This window comes from Macaca nemestrina, chromosome 10 (assembly GCF_043159975.1).
Source record: "Macaca nemestrina isolate mMacNem1 chromosome 10, mMacNem.hap1, whole genome shotgun sequence".
NCBI lineage: Eukaryota > Metazoa > Chordata > Mammalia > Primates > Cercopithecidae > Macaca > Macaca nemestrina.
The window spans coordinates 25,542,979-25,552,640 of record NC_092134.1 but is presented as its reverse complement, the minus strand read 5'-3'; the positions used below and the strand labels follow the sequence as shown (position 1 = coordinate 25,552,640).

At 41.4% G+C, this 9,662-nt stretch overlaps 1 protein-coding gene across 5 annotated transcripts in view; it reads right to left on the bottom strand.

Moving 5' to 3' along the window:
• LOC105497670 (PR/SET domain 4) overlaps positions 1 to 9,662 on the bottom strand; it is a 45,336-nt gene that overhangs the window by 11,867 nt on the left and 23,807 nt on the right. For 3 of the 5 annotated variants that reach the window (XM_071071184.1, XM_011768937.3, XM_071071183.1), the window contains one exon: positions 5,043 to 6,705. The exons of the other annotated variants lie outside the window; for them this stretch is intronic. In XM_071071184.1, coding sequence (XP_070927285.1) covers positions 6,393 to 6,705 — 313 coding nt within the window. In that variant the 3' untranslated portion in view covers positions 5,043 to 6,392. Of the gene's footprint in view, positions 1 to 5,042; positions 6,706 to 9,662 lie in introns of those variants that run through there. 5 annotated transcript variants of the gene reach the window in all.

The window sequence follows — 9,662 nt, the reverse complement described above, 5'->3', positions numbered from 1 at the left end:
CTGTCTCAAACAACAATAATAGTAAAGTTACGCTAAACTTAGGCACAACGAAAACGATCCCAGATGGGAATACAGAAATGCAAGAAGGAATAATGGTCAACATGGGTAAATTTAAGTGAATATTACCACAGAAAACAGTAATAATAATGTTGTATAGGGCTTAAAATACCTGGAAGATTAAAATGCCTGACAAAAGGCTAGGAGATAAATAGAGTTAAGGTATTCTAAGATCTCAGCATTGTTTTGGAAGGGATACAAGTATCACTATTACACTCTAATAAATCAAGGATGCATGTTGTAATCTCTAGGTAAACTACAAGAGTACTGAAAAAAGCCAAAAGGGGAGAAAGCGAACAATACTTGATTAATTCAAAAGAAGCAAGGAGGCCAGGAACAATGGCTCATGCTTGTAATCCCAGCACTTTGGGAGGCTGAGGTGAGTCAATCACCTGAGGTCAGGAGTTCAAGACCAGCCTGGCCAACATAGTGAAACCCCATTTCTACCAAAAACACAAATATGAGCTCGGCATGGTAGCATGTGCCTGTAGTCCTAGCTACTCGGGAGGCTGAGGCAGGAGAACTGCTTTAACCCAGGAGGCAGAGGTTGCAGTGAGCCAAGATCATACCACTGCACTCCAGCCTGGGTGACAAAGGGAGACCCTGTCCCCACTCCCCTCCAAAAAGAAAATTTAGAAAAAGACTGGCAATTTAAACCCAAAAATGTGGATAGAAGGAAATAACAGTAGAAATGTGATACACAACGAATACAATATAGAAAATTATCAAAGAAAAAATGGATTTACAATACTAAGAAAGTTGATAAACCTATAGCAATAGTGAACATAACACAAATTATTAACTTCAGACTTGAAAAGGAAGACATCACTACAAACACTACAGACACTAAACAGTAAGAAGATATGAACAATTTTTGTGATTAAATTTGAAGATGTATATTAAATAGACAAATTCCTAGAAAAACATAACTTATGAAAACCGGTACTAGAAGAAACAGAAAATTTGAATATTGAAGCATGCTTCTTATTCATATACAACAGACATGTTTAGCTAGGTCAAAGAAGCAGTGACTGCCCTGAAATAATTTCTTCTCTCTGTAGCCAGAGTTATACAGTGAAAAACCAGTAAAGAGTCTGATCCTGCAGGTTACTGATATACAAGGTAAGTTGAATTCACTGCTTCAGCAGGTTTCTTAAATAACAATTAGATTATTTTGGAAGAAAGAATGCAAGCCCAAAAAGTAGAATGGTGATATCTGAGAACATTACAATGACCAAGTACCCAAAACCCCAAAGATGTGCCAACAGAAGTAGCTCCTGCCCTATCTAATGAGAATGGTTCTGATTTTCTTGAATTATCTTGTATTCAAGATACAAGATCCAAGACAACCCCTCAGGTAGTTATCTTCTAAAATAGTCCCCATTATCTACATATACCACTCCTACCACCTCTTATTGTTTCTGACCTACGACAAGGTGAAGCCCTCAAATTCTCTATAATTCCGAAGTCAAACCTTGGAAAAGAAAGTTTACATATTAACAGAATTGCAAGAATTTCCTAATGTATTGGCAAAATCTTAAGGAATATGTGTCAGCAAGATTCTGAAGATTCTAGACCAGGGAAGGAGAAACACAGTTTAAACTGTGTTTATTGATACGGATACATTTAATTGCAGGTGATCATGGGTGATAATCTAACCCATGTCCCACCCATGCATGCCAGGTACAATTCTGTCTCCCCTCCTCTAACAGTAACTGGATCTTTACTGCCTTGAAACCAGCCAGGTCAGATAAGTAGTTCAAGATGTCATTTCCTTAAGGATCTGTTATCTGCAATATTTTCAGACAACTCCTCTAGTTTAAGCAAAAATAATTTACTGAGCAATATAGATCACTCTTGGAATCACTCACTGAAAAGGCTGACAAAATGGAATCTAAGCTGAGTTCTAGGAATGACTCCTAATCCCATACCACAGACATGAACTCACAAGGTGCATCTGCTGCTTCTATGGTCAAGAAGCCACCCACCGGCCGGGCGCGGTGGCTCAAGCCTGTAATCCTAGCACTTTGGGAGGCCGAGACGGGCGGATCACGAGGTCAGGAGATCGAGACCATCCTGGCTAACATGGTGAAACCCCGTCTCTACTAAAAATACAAGAAAATTAGCCGGGCGAGGTGGCAGGCGCCTGTAGTCGCAGCTACTCGGGAGGCTGAGGCAGGAGAATGGCGTGAACCTGGGGGGGCGGAGCTTGCAGTGAGCCGAGATCGCGCCACTGCACTCCAGCCTGGGGCACAGAGCAAGACTCCGTCTCAAAAAAAAAAAAAAAAAAAAAAAGAAGCCACCCACCACGTCAGAAAGCCTCCATCCACCATCACCACCAGCTCTAAAACCACACCTCACTGGTAATATCCAAGCCTGCACAGTAGATACCTCAGGCCCTGCTTCTCTCCCTGCCTAATTCAGTTCTGAATCTAAGTCTCACATGAGTGCATCTAATTAAAACTTTACCAGTTTTCTTAGACTTCTCTTCTTAGGAGTGACTTTTCGCTCCTGCCCCTAGATCTTAAGAAATTCTGTTCCTTTATTATAAGGCTGACCAGTCTGGCTTGCATTAGGTATAGATATCTGCCATCTATACCTTGCATGGTTCCCAGCATAAGACTCCTGTGGACTGCTTCACAATCACCTAGGGAGCCTTGGAAGCTCATCAGTAGGGCTGGGGCTCACCTGGACACTTAAACGTCTCTTATTTCCTTAGATAATCCTGATGTGAGGACAGGTCTTAGAGCTACTGCAAAACTTTGAGTATCCAAAGGCAGGAGCAGAGCCCTAGTCATTTTTCTGTTCCCCCTACAATGCCTTAAAGTGTGCCAGCACTTAATGGGTTTTTGAAAAGAACGCTCTCCTTGTCTGAGGACTACACAGGCCTGAGTGCCTAATGATCCTCAACAGTGCATATGCAAGAAAAACTAAGGAGCAAAAAAGCTGTTAAGGAGTGATTTCATCCCTTTCAGTAGTAGGGAAATCTGCTGGCGGCAATATACACCGCTAGAAATGGTGACTGCCTTTCTATTGCTCATGCTCATCTGTAAAGCTGCGGTTAAACTGAAGTCACTATACTGGAAGCTGCTCCTCTTTAAGCAATCATTATCAAGAGCATATATTTGATTAGACTGTTTAGTGTGCCAGGGCTGCCACAACAAATTTACACGGACTGGGTCGACTAAACAGAAATTTATTGTCTCACAGTTCTAGAGGCTGGAAGTCTGAGATCTGAGCAAGGACAGGGTTGTTCGGAGGGCTGAGAAGGACCTGTTCCAAGCCTCTTTCCTTGGGCTTGTAGATGTCTTCTCCCTCTGTTTTCACATCATCTTCCCTCTGTATAAGGCTTTGTCCAAATTTTCTTTTTCTAAGAACACCAGTCATATTGGGTTAGGTCCTAACTTAAGGACTTCATTTTAACTTAATGCCTTCTTTAAAGACCGTATCTCCAACTACAGTCACATTTTGAGATTACTGGAGGTCAGGACTTCACCATATGAACCTGGTGGTGGGCGGTGTGTTCAGCCCATAACAGACCATAATCACTTATGTATATGGAGATATGTCGTTCCTTAGTGTGTGCCTCCAAGGTGCAGTTTGGTGATTAGATCAAGTTTACATACTTGATGAGGGGCTGACAGCTTCTGGCATGTTTATGCTTCTCGGGACACAGGTAAAGGAGTCTTTACTAGAAAGCAGGGACACAGGTCAAGCGTGAAAAGGCTGACAAAGACTCTAGTTCCTGTTACCTCTTTGCCCTCTGAGAATCTCAGCACAACAAAAATGCCAGGATTATGAGCAACTCACCTTTTTGAGAAGGAAATGCCAAGCCTACAGTGAGCTACAAGAATACTCTGAACTAGTTTATAGGCTTTGGCCTTGAAAACTCAAAAATTATTCCAGTCTTATTTATATTACTAAAATCTAGGGCTTCTTGGGTATTCTACACCTCAATTTTTTTAGTGTAGAAACCTATGTTAAAATGAAAAATGTAGACTAATGGGAAACTAAAGAATATCAGCTACTGTTTACTCTACATTGAACACTGCGGGAGCCACTGACATGTATGAACTTAACATCTAAACAGTATAATGAAGAGGCGCTCTTAATACTCTCCATTTACAGTTAAGGGAAGAGGCATAGAGAGCTTACATAATTTGGCTAAGGTTACAAACCTTCATCACACAGCAAAGCCCACACTAGAGAACATTCTGCAGGGCTCTAGAGCCTACATACATATCCTGCCTCTCACTGTGACCATTTACTAAACGGCAGCAATAAGGCCACCCAAAATGGGCAGAAAAAGCTGAATACATTCATGTCAAAGGGCGCTTACTCATTTATTCATCTTATGAAAATGACTTAGAATTTAAAACTAAGAGGTAAAAAAATGGACAGTTGTAAATACTAAGCACTAACAGCTACATTTTCACTAAAAAGGTTTCCAAGCTTCCTCAGCTGTTTGTGTTTCTGTGACACTAGGCATAACGATCTTGGGCATCATTTCAGTCTTGGGAATGAAGGAAATTAACCCAGTGTGTGCTACTGAGATAAAGGAAGAAAGAGAGCTTAGATTTCCAGTACCAGTGGTTTCCTGAGAACGGGGGAACCTGCCAGCTGGATGCCTTCGGCAAAAGGCTGAGTATAAAGCTGCCCTGAGGGAGGCGTCACGACCCAGTGTCAGCAGCCACCCCTAACCATCCACAACACATCCCCCAACTCTCCACTGCAGACCTGTCACATTACTACAAGGAGGTAACAGAGTAAAGGCATACCTTAGGCAGGAAGAGGGCAGAAGAGGGCTGGAAGCACAAGAAGCAGTTTAAGTACTAATAGCAGAAACAATAAGAATATGAACTCAAAAGCTGTAATACTCTAAAAATGCTCTCTCCTTCTAACCTCAGAAAGATTCAGATTGTACTTGACTTTCCCTAGAAGACTCACTCATCTCCTTCCTCCATAAAACAAGACTACCAGAGGAATCCTGTAGTTTAAAAAAGTTTAATTTTAATCCTTCCTAGAGGAATACAGATCTGAATGAAATACATTCATTCCATAAATACATTAGCAGCAAATCCTTCCCACCAGAGTCCTCTACTCCAACCCAGAGGTTGTGCCTTGAGCAGGAGAGCATGTTCCATCAACCCTGTCAACTTAAGGATGGGTCTGCTTCTGAAAAACGCTGGATATGCATGGGAGACACAATGACCAGGGGCACAGGTGACTTAACTAAGCTGGGACCCTGAAAACAGGCCCATGTGGTGACCATTCAGCCTTCTTTACCTTCCAAAAATCCTTTGGCATCTTCCATGCTTCTCTGATGAGGTTCCTCAGCACCAAGACAACTGGAAAGACCTAACTTTGCACATGCATTAAATAATTTGTTATTTTGAGTTGGCAAAGTTTTAATACTTTTCATAAGGTAAATGAAACATAAAAGATTATTCCCTTCCTTCCCTTCCTCAGTTGAGTCCACATGTACTCGTCAGGAGACAATCCAGCAGGCATTATTTGGGCTCTCTGTATCTCTAGGCCCCCTTTGAATGGCTGGAAGCTTACCGGAGACAGAGTCATGTCTAAATCTACAAAGACCTCCATGTCACAATAACCAGGTGACTCACGCAGGCTTCCATCAAAGCTAATTTCTTTGGCAGAGGCCAGGCATCTCTCCTCTTGTTCTCTCCATCATTCACTACTGACTGACTGACTGCTGCTTTTTTATTTGCCCTCCAGGCACCCGCTGAAACTTTGGAAAGCAAGATCTACCCTAAACTCCCAAGTAGCCAGGAGCAGTTATGGCAGGTGCTGCTTTAAACTTACTAGCTGCCAAGTAGCACACTTATGCCGCTGTGTCCCAATCCATTCTGTGGTGAGTATAAGTCACAGGAGTTTGCATAAAACACAATCAGCAATCAGGATGGCTACGGGGCAAGGACCAAGTTTACAATGTTACCAAGTCACAGGACCAGCAGGAAAATTGAATAAGGAAGAATGTGAAATAAATCTGGTTTGTTTGAGCAAAAGGCAGCTTTGATTCAGGCATAAATGCATCTCCCAGATTATCATGTAAATAAAGAACAGACCTCAGAAGTCGACACTTCCCTCCCAGTCCATCACTTAAAATAGGACACATGCTCAATTTTCCCAATTTGTTTTAAAGTATTTTCATTAGGATATTCTTCTGTAAGTGCTTTATTCATTCCCAGTCTGTTGTGATTATTGGCTGAAAATAAATCAGGAACCATTTTATATAAAAACCATTATAGTAGATAACTCGTTATGCATGTTTTTCCATTTGCATTTTCATCCAAAATAGCTTGTTTCTTTTCCTTTTATTTATGTGCAGAGAGAGACTCATCCGCTGAATATACAGCACTGTTAATCCTACAGTCTTCTGTCCCCACAGAGTCTGCTAGATCTTCCTCCTCTGAGTCATCCTCTTCTTCCTCCTCTGGTGCTGATGAACTGGAGGTGGGCCCTTTGCAGGTTTTCAGGTGGCGGGTGAGATGGTATTTGGTTAGATAAGCCTTTGTACATTTTTCACAGACATAATCCCGTTTTCCTTCATGAGAATTGAGATGCTTCTTTAAGTGATTTGTTCTCAAGAACAGCTTATCACACTTGGGACACTTGATCTGGCGTTCTCTAAGAGGAACACAAGAAAAAACATTTGATTTGGGGTTACAAATAACAACTGAGGCAACACTTATTCTTCATAACTGCAGGCCTTTTGTCAGAGCAGCTCTATCCTTCCAAATCAGGCTTTTGCATAGGCAATATATAGAAGACTCATAAAACGAGTGTAGTTGAAAACAGTGTAGGCTGATTTTGTCTGTTTTAGAATACTATGTAAATTCTCAAATTCCATGTAAATTCTATATGTATTTCTTTTGTCTTGCTGCATTCTCTCAATATGACACTTATAAAATTCATTCAAGTTGCTGTATCAGTTGTTTGTTCCCTTCCACTGCTGTATACTATTTACAAATATACCACAACTTATCTATGGTACTGGATTTGTCTCTAGCTAATGAATATTTTGGTGGTTTGCAGTTTTTTATCATCACAAGCAAGAGTGCTATGTTTTTAAATTTTTAAAAATTATTATTATTATTTTTTAGAGACAGGGTCCCGCTATGTTGCCCAGGCTGGAGTGCAATGGCTATTCACTGGTGTGATCATCGTGCACTACAGCCTTGAACTCCTGGGCTCAAGTGATCTGTCCACTTCAGCTTCCCAAGTATCTGGCTCTATACGTGCATGCCACTGCACCTGGCATTTGAACATTTTTATACTTGTACGGTGCTCTGCAATACATATGTTTCTCTAGGGTATACACCCAAGAGCTACATAGCTAAATCAAAGAATATGCACATCTTCACCTTTACAAGATAATGACAAACGGTTTTCCAACGCAATTGTTTCAATACACACTTCCATCATTGACGGTTCTGGTTGTCCCATATTCTCAACAACTGGAAGACTCAAATTTGAAAATGTCTGCCAATTAGCCAGTACATAATGGTCTCTCATTACGCTGTTATTTGTATTCCCTGAATGCCACTTTTATGGAATTGCCATTTTTCTGTCCTTTTCTTAGACTAGTGGTTCTCAAGTAGGGGCAACTGCTTCTATAGGGGCATTTGGCAACGTCTGGAGGCCTTTCTGATTGTTATACTGGGGAGGGGCGGTACAATTAGCACCTAGTCGGAAAAGGCCAAGAATGCTGCTAACCATTCTACAATGCACAGGGCAGCCCCACAACAAAAAATTAACTGGGTCAAAATGTCAATGTCGTCAAGGTTTGAGCAACCCTGGCCTAAACACTTTAGGGCTGAAAAGAACCTCAGAGATCACACAGACCAGGAATTTTTTAACTTTTTTTTTTTTTTTTTTTGAGTAGCTGAACCCCATGTCTTTATGAAAGCCCAATATGAAACAGTTAAAGCAAGTGATTAATGAAATCCTGGAAGGACTGAGAGGGTGCAGTCAGGCGTTCTGAAGCCTGGCTTCCTTAGTATTTCTCCCATCCTCTTCTAGCAACAGATGGCACTGAAGAATCCTTGGAATTCCCCGGAGCAGTTTTACAACCACCAATCTAATCTAGCCTCTTAATTCTGCAGATGGGGAACATTATGTGCATAAAAACTGCTAAGGAACTTGCCCAAGGCCACAACAAAACCCCAATCAAAAGTCTGACTTTTAATCTTCTAGTCTTATGGTTTTTAGAGGTTTATTCAACACATATTTACTGTGTCTAATATATGCCAGGCACTGCTCTAGATGCTAGGGCTATAGGATGTAGGTAAGCTAAGTCCCTGCCTTCCTGAAGCTTACGTTCTAGTGGACAGATTATACCATAAACAAATGTGTAACATATCAGATAGCAATAAAGACTGTGAAAACATATGAAGCCAGGTAAAAGTGAAGGGGTCCTATTTTAGATCAGATAGTCAAGGAAGGCCCTCCTGAGGAGATAACATTTGAGCAGAAACCCGAATGGAGGGAAGAAGACACGCAGGTATCTGGAGGGAGAAGTTTCTAAGGCAGAGGCCCTGAGAATGGATGTGCGTAGTATGCTCAAGGAGTAGCAAGGGGAGGGTCAGAGTGGCCAAAGCAGAATATGAAAAGTAATAAAGGTGAATGGGAGAGGTAGCCAAGTACTATTACCATAACATAAAGGGCCTTCTGACTATGGTAAAAAGCTTTTAACACAAATACGATGGAAAGCCACCAGAGACTTATGAGAGGAGACAGGCACAATCTGACTTATATTTGAAATGGATTGCTCTGGCACTGTGGACAGAAAACTGTGTGTGTGTGTTCATCTGTGTTGCGGAGTAGATGAGGAGAAACAGAAGTAGTAGCAGAGAGATCAACTGGGAGGCTATTGAAGCCATCCATAGAAGAGAAGCTGGTGGTCTGGACAAGGTGATAATTGAAGGAAGGAAAAACTGAGTTGAGAATTACTTCAAGGTGTTTGGCTTGACCAGTGAGGTGAAGAATGGTGGTGCCATTCAATGAGCTGCTCAGTACTGGAGGAAATCAAGCTCGTGGGGTAATATTGGGTTGAGTTTGGGACACATTAGATTTAAGTTGCCTAGTGAACATCCAGCATCAGAGCTGCTGAGTTACAGTGAGGTGTACAAGGGTGGAGACATAAATCATAAGATGGTATCTAAAGCCACGAGACAAGATGACCTGGGGAGTAAACATCACTGCTCTTCCTCTCACTTCCTCTTTCTTACAGGATGAGCAAAGCCAGGTTCTGTCACAACCCTTCCAACTCTCAGGGGAACACCGGGGCAGAACTCCTCCTGCATTTGGCATTAGGGTTGTAGCTGTTTTCTTTTTAAGTAGATAAATAAAAAGACGCCAATACTACTATATCCACTTTGAAATGTCCCAAAGTAAAAATATAAGCATCTGAAAATTTTACCAATGATCTCCATAGGAAGCCTAAAGCCTTATTCAAAAACAGTTTGAGGGAACAGTGCTTCTTATATGAATGACTTATACCAGTTTTAAGTTTTGACTGTCCAAAACCTTCTTTCTATCCCATGAAAGTTTGGAAACGAGGCTTACCATATTTTCTCATCCTG